Source organism: Coregonus lavaretus, assembly GCF_964263955.1.
Source record: "Coregonus lavaretus genome assembly, chromosome: 13".
NCBI classification, from domain to species: domain Eukaryota; kingdom Metazoa; phylum Chordata; class Actinopteri; order Salmoniformes; family Salmonidae; genus Coregonus; species Coregonus lavaretus.
Genome location: NC_140000.1, coordinates 6,923,390 through 6,935,517, shown reverse-complemented (window position 1 = coordinate 6,935,517; position 12,128 = coordinate 6,923,390). Strand labels below are relative to the sequence as shown.

The 12,128-nt window shown below is 44.5% G+C and overlaps 1 protein-coding gene across 1 annotated transcript in view; it reads right to left on the bottom strand.

Moving 5' to 3' along the window:
• Window positions 1–1,447: 1,447 nt before the first annotated feature.
• LOC311139550 (polypeptide N-acetylgalactosaminyltransferase 1) overlaps window positions 1,448–12,128 on the bottom strand; it is a 47,578-nt gene continuing 36,897 nt past the window's right edge. Inside the window, exons 9-15 of the mRNA XM_084174437.1 lie at window positions 10,436–10,606; window positions 9,276–9,393; window positions 8,112–8,292; window positions 6,601–6,740; window positions 6,422–6,520; window positions 5,811–5,945; window positions 1,448–3,791 (exon numbers count right to left, since the gene is read on the bottom strand). Coding sequence (XP_084030563.1) covers window positions 3,645–3,791; window positions 5,811–5,945; window positions 6,422–6,520; window positions 6,601–6,740; window positions 8,112–8,292; window positions 9,276–9,393; window positions 10,436–10,606 — 991 coding nt within the window. The 3' untranslated portion in view covers window positions 1,448–3,644. The remainder of the gene's footprint in view (window positions 3,792–5,810; window positions 5,946–6,421; window positions 6,521–6,600; window positions 6,741–8,111; window positions 8,293–9,275; window positions 9,394–10,435; window positions 10,607–12,128) is intronic.

Here is a 12,128-nt window from a genome sequence, read left to right as displayed (position 1 = left end):
TGGAATCATATAGTAACCAAAAAAGTGTTAAACAAATATATATATTTTATATTTGAGATTCTTCAAATAGCCACCCTTTGCCTTGATGACAGCTTTGCACACTCTTGGCATTCTCTCAACCAGCTTCATGAGGTAGTCACCTGGAATACATTTCAATTAACAGGTGTGCCTTCTTAAAAGTGAATTTGTGGAATTTATTTCCGTCTTATTGCATTTGAGCCAATCAGTTGTGTTGTGACAAGATAGGGGTGGTATACAGAAGATAGCCCTATTTGGTAAAAGACCAAGTCCATATTATGGCAAGAACAGCTCAAATAAGCAAAGAGAAACGGCAGTCCATCATTACTTTAAGACATGAAGGTCAGTCAATACATTTCTTCAAGTGCAGTCGCAAAAACCATCAAGCGCTATGATGAAACTGGCTCTCATGAGGACCGCCACAGGAAAGGAAGACCCAGAGTTACTCTGCTGCAGAGGATAAATTCAGTAAAGTTAACTGCACCTCAGATTGCAGCCCAAATAAATGCTTCACAGAGTTCAAGTAACAGACACATCTCAACATCAACTGTTCATAGGAGACTGCGTGAATCAGGCCTTCATGGCCGAATTGCTGCAAAGAAACCACTACTAAAGGACACCAAAGACTTGCTTGGGCCAAGATACACGAGCAATGGACATTAGACCGGTGGAAATCTGTCCTTTGGTCTGATGAGATTTTTGGTTCCAACCGCCGTGTCTTTGTGACACGCAGAGTAGGTGAACGGATGATCTCTGCATGTGTGGTTCCCACCGTGAAGCATGGAGGAGGAGGTGTGATGGTGCTTTGCTGGTGACACTGTCTGTGATTTATTTAGAATTCAAGGCACATTTAACCAGCATGGCTACCACAGCATTCTGCAGCGATACGCCATCCCATCTGGTTTGCGCTTAGTGGGACGATCATTTGTTTTTCAACAGGACAATAACCCAAAACACACCTCCAGGCTGTGTAAGGGCTATTTGACCAAGGAGAGTGATGGAGTGCTGCTTCAGATCACCCAAACCTCAACCCAATTGAGATGGTTTGGGATGAGTTGGACCGCAGAGTGAAGGAAAAGCAGTGCTCAGCATATGTGGGAACTCCTTCATGACTGTTGGAAAAGCATTCCTCATGAAGCTGGTTGAGAGAATGCCAAGAGTGTGCAAAGCTGTCATCAAGGCAAAGGGTGGCTACTTTGAAGAATCCAAAATATAAAATATGTTTAGATTTGTTTAACACTTTTTTGGTTACTACATGATTCAATATATGTTATTTCATAGTTTTTATGTCTTCACTATTATTCTACAATGTAGAAAATAGTACAAATAAAGAAAAACCCTTGAATGAGTAGGTGTGTTCAAACTTTTGACTGGTACTGTATGTGTGAGTGCGTGGGTAAAGAGAGAGACAGGAGTCCATGTTATTGTTGTGTTGTTCTGTAAACGTTCTCACTTTTATTTCTACAACGTTTGAAACAGCTCAGTGTGGAAGCCTGGATATAACTCATACAGCTGTCAAATCAACCCCCCCCCCCCCCCCCCCCCGACAGTCAATACATTACATACAAACAGTCCTCGCCTGTCTCGCAGTCAAAACCCACCAAGCAGAAATCACACATCTTTATCATACAGTCATTCAATCAAACATGAATCCGTCAAATAAAGCCCCCCGCCTCCACAGCAAAGATGAGCCAATGAAATGAATGTCAGAACTGTGTGTAAACCCCTCCCCCACTGGAGGAGGTTGAAATAGTTAATGACAGATGTCATCTCTCATACACTGGCAAACTGATAAAAGCGGGTGATAAAAAAAAAACTAAAAAGAAGAGGTAAACCAAAATGATAAGAGAAATGTTAAGTAAAGGGGTGATATGAGTAGAGAGGTTTATGTGTTGACCAGAAAGAGATCAGTCTGGTTATGGAGTGAGATACTGTAGGACACCTTGCATCCCTCTCCCACGTTCATGATCAAACACTTACTGCATTCCTGAACCACCTCCATATTATTATAACGATACGAAGCATATAAATCAATATATGAAACTGAGATACTGCCCTAAACTGACCTCTGGTCAGTATATGCAGCTCCACTGTGCTGTTCAGTGATATAGAAACCGCATTAAACTGATCTGGAGTTAGTTTGTGCTGACAAGGGTGGAGTTGGCGGGCTGGGGTTAGCATGGAGTTGGTGCTAGACACAAACACACGCATACACACACACACACACAGAGACACACTCACACACACACAGAGACACACACCATGGAGGATGGAGCCATTGGAGTGTTTCATCAGGAGGTCTTCAGGAAGAAGATATGATAGAGAAGATGGAAGTGTCAGTCCAGTTCAGCTTGTGTGTGTGTACATGTGTGTATACTGTGTTTGTATGTGGGATTATTTATATGTGTGTGGGTGTGTTACTGTGATCATTAGATCCATCACATCAGATATGCAGGGGCCCAGGGCCGTGTGTGTATTAGCGGAGGAGGATCAAGTTGCCTCCAGACACTGATCTAAGATCAGTTCTTGTTTCCCACCCATAATGGTTAATGTTAGGATTTGGGGAGGGTAAGCTGATGCTTGATCTGTGGCTAAGGGCAACGTCAACCAGCAGCCGTATTAGCTCTATGTTAAACACTTTACCTTAAAGACATAAACAGACAGATAAACTAGAGTCGCTGCTCCGCGGAACTCTCACAGTAACAAACAAAGCCATGTAAAAAAGTCTACATAGAAATCTCAGTATATCACAAACATATTATCTCTGTCTCTATATCTGTCTGTAGCAGTGCAGGTCCGTCTGTTAGGGGTTCAGTTCAGTTTGTGGTTCAGCGCATTGAGTTCCTTGGTGCTTTGCTGGAGAGTTCTTTCCCTCTCTTTCTCTCTCTCTCTCTCTGTTTCCATCTCCTTCTCTCTGTCTCTTTAGGCTGCAACTCAGGGGAGGAACACTAGAGGGAGACAGACACTGCTGTCCTCACACATGCACACGCAGTCATACAATACTGCAACAGGGGGGCATATCCCAACACACATGCTCACATGCTCTCACACACACATCCCCTTCCTTCATATGAGTTCTCCAGAGTTCATTTCCAAAATCTATGAAAAAAATAAAATAAAAAATCACTAAGAAATGAGCCCCCTTCACTTGAGAACACACTCACTCACACACACACACACACACACACACACACACACACACACACACACACACACCCACACACACACACACACACACACGTTCACGCCCCCAACCTATAAACACACACACACACACATTCATTACAGGCAGTCAGGTAAACATAAGTGATGAGTTTGCAGCATTGGGGAGACTGCCTTGTCCATGGAAGGTGTGAGCAACACAGAACCTTGTGTCTCTCTGTGAGTCTCTCTCTCTCTCTTTAACAACATGTCTCTCCAGGAGCAGGTCTCTCTCTCTCTCTTTAAAACATTACCAGTCTGTCTTTAAAAGTATGAGTCTCTCCTCCAGTGAGTCCAAACACGTTCCCTCTCACCTAGCCGCCATAGAAGGGTCCAGAGACAGCCTGCTTTATCCCATTCAGTGTGGACTCTGTCCCTTCTTCCCCCTCTCGCTCTCTCTCCGTCAGTGTGTATGTGGACGGCGGTCAGAAGATCTCAGGCAGCGTGACGTTGCGCAGCAGCCACTGTTGAGAGCGAGTGTGTGTGCAGTCTCTGACGCTGGGCACCTGGCTGTCCTCCTCACTGGCCTTGTCCAGACACTGGTTACTGTTGACGTGGATCAGGGTCAACTTCTACAGAGACAACAGACAGACCTGGGTCAACTTCTACAGAGACAACAGACAGAGAAACAGACCTGGGTCAACTTCTACAGAGACAACAGACAGAGAAACAGACCTGGGTCAACTTCTACAGAGACAACAGACAGAGAAACAGACCTGGGTCAACTTCTACAGAGACAACAGACAGAGAAACAGACCTGGGTCAACTTCTACAGAGACAACAGACAGAGAAACAGACCTGGGTCAACTTCTACAGAGACAACAGACAGAGAAACAGACCTGGGTCAACTTCTACAGAGACAACAGACAGAGAAACAGACCTGGGTCAACTTCTACAGAGACAACAGACAGAGAAACATTTAATTTGTTTATATTTGAGTCATTTTAGCTACGTTCTTACCCAGAGCAACTTACAGTTTTAAAGTGCATTCATCTTAAAGTAACTGTCCAGTGAAAATATCACTTTTAAAAGTGAATATTCTGTTAACCTCTTAAGGATCGATCCCCTTTTTTCAATTTTCACCTAAAATGACATACCCAAATCTAACTGCCTGTAGCTCAGGACCTGAAGCAAGGATATGCATATTCTTGATACCATTTGAAAGAAAACACTTTGAAGTTTGTGGAAATGTGAAATTAATGTAGGAGAATATAACACATTAGATCTGGTAAAAGGTAATACAAACAAAAAAACATGCAGGTTTTTTGTTTTTTTTGTTCCATCATCTTTGAAGTGCAAGAGAAAGGCCACAATATAATATTGCAGTTTAGGCGCAATTTAGATTTTGGCCACTAGATGGCAGCAGTGTGTGTGCAAAGTTTCAGATTGATCCAGTGAAGCATTGGACTATTTTGTACCAAGTCTGCCCAAATGTGCCAAATAGTCAATTGATACATTTTAAAGTACATAACTATAGAGAACATGCAAAAATGATATGGTAAAACAAATGTCAGTTTACACACTCCCAGGAATGTCATACATGATGGATCATTAGCTTATACACTAACTTTCACACATCTAGATGGCTGGGCTGGGTGGGTGTAGTGCCAGAGACAGCAGGGGTTCAAACTGTAGAACCCAGTTCCTACATTTGAATATAAAAATTGATTTTATCAAACAAAACTATGCTACATTATTTCTCTGGGACCCTCAGGATGACAAATCAGAGCAAGATTACTGAATGTAAGTTCATTATTTACCTTCAGAGGTGAATGTATTAAACCAGTTGCCGTGATACGTTTTTTGTTGTTGTACACTCTCCTCAAACAATAGCATGGTATTTTTTCCACTGTAATAGCTACTGTAAATTGGACAGTGCAGTTAAACTAACAAGAATTTAAGCTTTCTGCCCATATAAGACATGTCTATGTCCTGGAAAGTTTGCTTTTACTTACAAAAGTCATGCTAATCACATTAGCGCACATTAGCTCAACCGTCCCGTATACGGGACACCGAACCCGTAGAGGTTAACTCATACCCAAATAATGTTGTTGACTCATTCTATATTCGTATGTGGCCAAAGCATAAAATTGAGAAAAAAACACTTCAAAAACCGCACCTAAAACTTGTATGTCAAAAAGACAATAAATGCTTGCCATTTCCTCATAGATGATGATGATGATGCGCTGGCCAATCAGCGATCTACTCGCATGAATATTTTTTATCCCTAGTATACGCCCACACCATTCGGCTCTTGGGGTACGCCCGCACCATTCCAACACAGAAAAGCTGCTTTTTAACACACTTATCTTTTTTTTTTTTTGGTAAGGAAAAATATATATTTCACTCATATTGTAATTAATTATATGTCATATTTCATAGAAATCTGGAAACACTGGACAGTTACTTTAAGGTAGCTAGGTTAAAACAACAACCAGCACAGTCATAAAATGTAGTAAGTCAAACTTTTCCTCAATAAAGCAGCTATCAGCAAAGTCAGTGCTAGTAAGAAAAGACAAGTGAAAGGATAGGGTATTAGTATTTTTTGTTTGTTTTGTTTTTGTTTACTGTTGACAGACAGACAGACGTACCATGGGGTCATACTCCCAGAGCTGGTTTCCTTTGAGGTGGTGACACTTGAGCATCATGACAGGACCGTTGAGTTTGGACACGTCTAGACACAGGTCATCTGTCCTGATCTCTTTATTGGCCGTGTAGCTAAACACCTGCAGGGGACGACACACGGTCAGAGGGGAAGACAAGAGACCTTCTCTCTCTCCTTCTCCCTCTCTCTCTCGCTCTCTCTCATTTACATTGTATCTCTCTCCTCTGTGGTCAGAGAAGTTGCTCAGGTTGACAGGTTGCTCAGGTTAATGTTTGTCACTATGATAAACACTAAAGGTGATCATATTACTGTTGTCCTCTCCTCAGCTGATCAGTTATAGAGTTCTAGTTACCTGGTTTCCTCCCATGCCATGGCAGTTATACTTACCTGGTTTCCTCCCATGCCATGGCAGTTATACTTACCTGGTTTCCTCCCATGCCATGGCAGTTATACTTACCTGGTTTCCTCCCATGCCATGGCAGTTATACTTACCTGGTTTCCTCCCATGCCATGGCAGTTATACTTACCTGGTTTCCTCCCATGCCATGGCAGTTATACTTACCTGGTTTCCTCCCATGCCATGGCAGTTCTAGTTACCTGGTTTCCTCCCATGCCATGGCAGTTGAAGATGCCAACTTTCTCATTCTCCTTCCGGGCCATGTTGTCCAGACACTGGTTAGTCTCCACGTTACGGATCTGACAGAACAACACACAACCAACAATTATCACTGATTCAGTGTGTGTGTGTGTTTAGTGTGTGTTTAGCGTGTGTGTACCTCTCCCAGTGAGTAGTAGTGTCGTGGTATCTGGGAGTCAGGATAGACGTTCTCCAGGTACCAGCTGAAAGGTTTACACTGCAGCTTCTGTCTCAGAGAGGAGCGAGACGTGATGTCACCATAGTCCACCTTCGTCACACCTGAAACACAGTGTTTTCCATTAGCGCCGGCTGTCGGCTAATCAGCCGGTTACAGACTCATTTTCAGCCAGCTACATTTTCCACTTTTCATTTAAATGTTTAAATTCACTCGTCCATCGAGCCCTCTCCCGCTAGAATGAACAATATGCATCTTCTAGTGATCTATTTATAGGATAGGCACCTGTCAGTCACAAAGCGAGCGATGACAGGGAAATGCAGCAGAGAGGAAGAGGCGAAGCGAGAGGTTTCACACTCGCCAAAATCTGTCCAAAATAAGCCCAATGCGTTTCTATGGTATTATCTTGGACCTAAGCTTGTCGCCTGCCTTCCCACCATTGGGACGACGACTCCCATTGTTGGGGCGGAGACATGAGCATCTTGTCATTATATTGCCTACAGATCTCTGGTTGCAGTCAAATTTCTTTACACCGAGGAGGGAGAGAGCATGATGCTCGTGAATTTGCACGTCCCATGTAATGTAAGTGGTAACGATGAGTCGAAATCCACGACCTAATTATTGTTTACTGAGACATTCATGTATTTTATTTCGCATTTCACATAGCCAGCCACGCAGAGTGGTCTAGGCTATTTACTGTGTGTTGATTGACAACTGAATAGCAAGTGATGACTATTTTATAAAAGGTGTGGAACTGACTGAATAAAGTCTCCTATGTCCCTTTGCCATTCAGAAATCATGCAACGTGGTTATATGTCCATGGTATCGCATCGGGACAAGGAAACCAAAGGATTTCCTAGGTTTCCTTTCCTAGGATGTCGGGGCTTGCCAGAAAGTGACGCTAAAGTGAGTGACTTTCATCTCGTCAGTCTGTAGTCTACCGAATCTCGTTGGAGATCGGCTCATTTGACTTCCTAATTTGTACAGGCTACTGGTAGGCTTTTTGGCAATTATCTGCAGATACATTTTGAAAACATTCGATGAAGATGATGAATCATCACTGAATTTAAATTGTAAAGTCATGTCTTTCTACACAATACCACAACAAATGTTTCTAATCTGGGATGTAAACTCAATAAAGTATCAATAATTTCGCTGTGTATTTCAGATGGAATCAAGGCATTAGAATGTCCCAAAGGCCACCAAAATAGAGCTACTTCGGCCTTGCTGGCTACTTTTTCTATTTGGCTGGCTGTGTGTGTGTCTGTGTGTCAGTGGTGAGACGGCAAGGTTAATAAAGGCTTTGTAGCGTGAAATTACTCTGCCCCCCCCCCTCGCCTCGCTCTGTCAGGTCACCACGGCAACATCACACTGTCACATTGCTAATGGATGGAGCATACATACCTGGCTGCTGTTTTGAAACTGCCCCCAGACACACACATACACACCAACCCTCGCCTCTCACTCAGACTCACCAGGGGAGATGATGTAGAAGAAGTTTTTGAACTCGTCCATCCAGACCTCAGCCAGGCGTCTGTTGTTCTTATTGATGATCTGACCCGTTCCCCCTGGAAACGTGTAGGGCGTGGCCTTCCGGAACACGTGACCCACATGAGAACAAGTCACGATCTCCAACGTCCCCCCGCACTGCCAGATCTACAACACACCAAGCACACACCAAAAACACTCTTGTTACAACTACATAGCCCTGTGTGTGTGTGTATCTTTGCGTGCCCTGTGTGTGTGTGTGTGTGTGTGTCTTTGTGTGCCCTGTGTGTGTGTGTGTGTGTGTCTTTGTGTGCCCTGTGTGTGCGTGCCCTGTGTGTGTGTCTTTGCGTGCCCTGTGTGTGTGTGTGTGTGTGTCTTTGTGTGCCCTGTGTGTGTGTGTGTGTGTGTCTTTGCGTGCCCTGTGTGTGTGTGTGTTTGTGTGTCTTTGTGTGCCCTGTGTGTGCGTGCCCTGTGTGTGTCTTTGCGTGCCCTGTGTGTGTCTTTGCGTGCCCTGTGTGTGTCTTTGCGTGCCCTGTGTGTGTCTTTGTGTGCCCTGTGTGTGCATGCCCTGTGTGTGTCTTTGTGTGCCCTGTGTGTGTCTTTGCGTGCCCTGTGTGTGTCTTTGCGTGCCCTGTGTGTGTCTTTGCGTGCCCTGTGTGTGTCTTTGCGTGCCCTGTGTGTGTCTTTGTGTGCCCTGTGTGTGTCTTTGCGTGCCCTGTGTGTGTCTTTGCGTGCCCTGTGTGTGTCTTTGCGTGCCCTGTGTGTGTCTTTGCGTGCCCTGTGTGTGTCTTTGTGTGCCCTGTGTGTGTCTTTGTGTGCCCTGTGTGTGTCTTTGCGTGCCCTGTGTGTGTCTTTGCGTGCCCTGTGTGTGTCTTTGCGTGCCCTGTGTGTGTCTTTGCGTGCCCTGTGTGTGTCTTTGCGTGCCCTGTGTGTGTCTTTGCGTGCCCTGTGTGTGTCTTTGCGTGCCCTGTGTGTGTCTTTGCGTGCCCTGTGTGTGTCTTTGCGTGCCCTGTGTGTGTCTTTGCGTGCCCTGTGTGTGTCTTTGCGTGCCCTGTGTGTGTCTTTGCGTGCCCTGTGTGTGTCTTTGCGTGCCCTGTGTGTGTCTTTGCGTGCCCTGTGTGTGCATGCCCTGTGTGTGTGCGTGTACTCACTCTAAAGGAGATCTCCAGGTTCTCTCCTCCCCAAATGTCCATACCTGCGTCATACGTCCCTATCTCCTGGAAATAATCTCTGTCTATAGAGAACAACCCACCGGCCATGGTAGGAGTCCTGGAGAGAGGGGGAGAGAGGGAGCGGGAGGGAAGGGAAAGAGGTAGGGGGGGAGAGAGAGAGAGAGAGAAAGAGAGGGAGATGGGGTAGAAAGAAGAAAACAGTCACACACTCCAAAACTACATTCTGGTGGATGTTTGCGACAGAGATCACAAGTTTGTCAGTAGAGATGGTATCTTCAGAGGCACAAACACATCAAGTCGACCTCCAGAGAATGTTCTTTCCTGTTTTTCCATCTCAATCCATCTCTCTCTCCCGGTCAGTCTCTCAGAAGGAGGGATATTTTCAACATGTCACTGAGCTAAAGACTTGTTTTCAGGAGGTTGAGCAGGAAGACAACAGGGAACATGGTGCCAGTGCCACACGGAACTACAAATAGAACAGCACACGTCCCCCCGGGGAAACATATTGTGGGAACCCGATCTGAGCTGTAGAGCTGTTCCCTGTGTGGGGAGTCACACACATTCTGTTGATGGCCAGCTGGGAACAGAAAAGGAGCAAAACACCTCGGCGCAGGCAGGGGAAAACAGAAAAACACCTTGGCTAAAGATAAACTCAAGAACATGTTGTTTTACTAAAACTACTTTAGCCAGGTCACCTCACAAACAGTTAATAGACTAGTCTCTTTCCCTGTGTTGTGATGGAAGCAGGGACTCTGAATGGAAACGGGGCCGCTGAATGTGCCTCTGATAGTCCCAATTGGACTGGTGGGGAACACTAACAGGAAGAGGTGATGACGGACAAGCGAAAACAAACCCTGGGTTTTATTCCTGAATGTTCCCAGTTTCCCCATCCTCAACTACACAGGAACACAGCAACACAGCTACACCACACTGAGCTCATGTATTTGACTGAAAACATAACTTAGAATTAAGTCCCAGCTACACCACTACTACTAGCCTATTACATTTAGAATTAGTAGAATGTTGGGAGTAGGGCTGACATTACTAATCAATCCTCACTGACTGGAGCTGAAGAGAGTCTACCCTACGTCCCAGTCTCTACGCCAGCGCTGTAGATGGGTAGTGTGTGTGTGTACTACCTGACAGGCAGAGTGCGGTCTCCCTTGCGGCGGTCCATCTCTCTCTGGGGTACGGGGTACCAGCGGAAGTTGAGCTTCCAGTTGAAGCCTCCGTAGGTCATGTCAGAACCAGCCATGTACTCAAACGTGTCATCACTGATCACGTCGATGATGGGACACACCACCGTTTTCCTGCAACACACATATTTACACACCTTTAGATCCACATAAGAAGACGTTTAGGTCCACAATGACAAAGTGTTGAGTAGATGCTTGGACTTGTGAGTCGTAATCATTTAAATTTCAATCATTCCTAATATCCAGAACATCTGCAGACCTCTACTGTGTTGACAACAGCAGTTACTAGAGTCTGGTGTTGTGTCCTAGTGGAGGAAGACCAACATACTTAACTCATGTCTGCTCCTGCCACTACTATCATGCTGTACACACACACACACATACACACACACACATCAATCAATGTCCCTCTGTGCATCCTGAGACTTCTAGGAAGATTTGAACCCACTTAACCCCAACATTTATCCAGTTTAAATGTTTTATTGATACCAGTCATGAGAAACATCAGAGTATAAACTGGGTGGTTTGAGGCCTGAATGCCGATTGGCTGACAACCATGGCATATTGGCCATATACCACACCCCCTTGGGCCTTATTGCTTAAGTGTACTATGGTACAGTTTAATCATAGCATGGTGTAAAAAGTAAAAAATGTTGTGGAAGACCAGAAGAACCCCTTTCCCTCCCTCCTCCCACAATCCCAGGTCCCCATACAGCTAACCCTCCCATCCCAGCCCAACTACACCTCCCCAGCTTCCACCTGCCAGGAAGATAATGAGAACCCTCCTGGCTGTGGGTGACGCCTAAAAGAGCAATCAATGGGTTGGGTTCGAAAGGCCGCTTCAGCACTTCTGAGAACGTCTGGAAAACTGACTTCCAGAATCCCTCTAGTTTGGGGCACAGCCAATACATGTGAATGAGAGAGGCATGACAGCTTCTGCACTTATCAACCCCAACATTTATCCACGTTTTCACCGTCATTGTAAAGCCCTAGTTGCTTTGTTGATTTGACAAAGTCATTTCTGAAGATTATTATTTATTTAATGTGATTAGTGATTCATTTAAGGTTAAAAAAAAATACTGTCCCTCGTGTTAAGGTCAACCCTGTTACGTGAACTGAACTCTCATTTTAATATGGTGAAACTATTCCTTAAAAATAAAAAAATAAAATTAAAACTGAACATCCAACAGTCAGATCATAGTGTAAAAGCAGGTGAGCTGGTTCTACTCTTTTTGGCCATTTTCTGGTGTTTTGTGGTGGAAAACCGAGCGGGTAGAGCATAACACGTCAACCCTGTTACCCACAGATAGACAGGCTAGAAATGTTTTGACAATTTCTATGTTTTAGTGAAGCTTGCTTTCAATTGCCCCTCTCGTTGCACCCATCAAGCTTCCATTCCCCCCGTCACAAGGGGATTTATGGCTAATTTAAGATGAAGTCTTCAACCCTGTTACGGTCAAGCCTGTTACGGTCAACCCTGTTACTTTATTTGGCACTTACTATAGTATTATTTTATTTAACTTCTTGAGATGGGAAAACATGTTTTTTATTAAGTTGAACATGTGCTCTTTATGACAGAAGAATGTTAAAATTAGGTGAAATAAAACATTGTTTTATTTTTCTCCACCAAGTTACA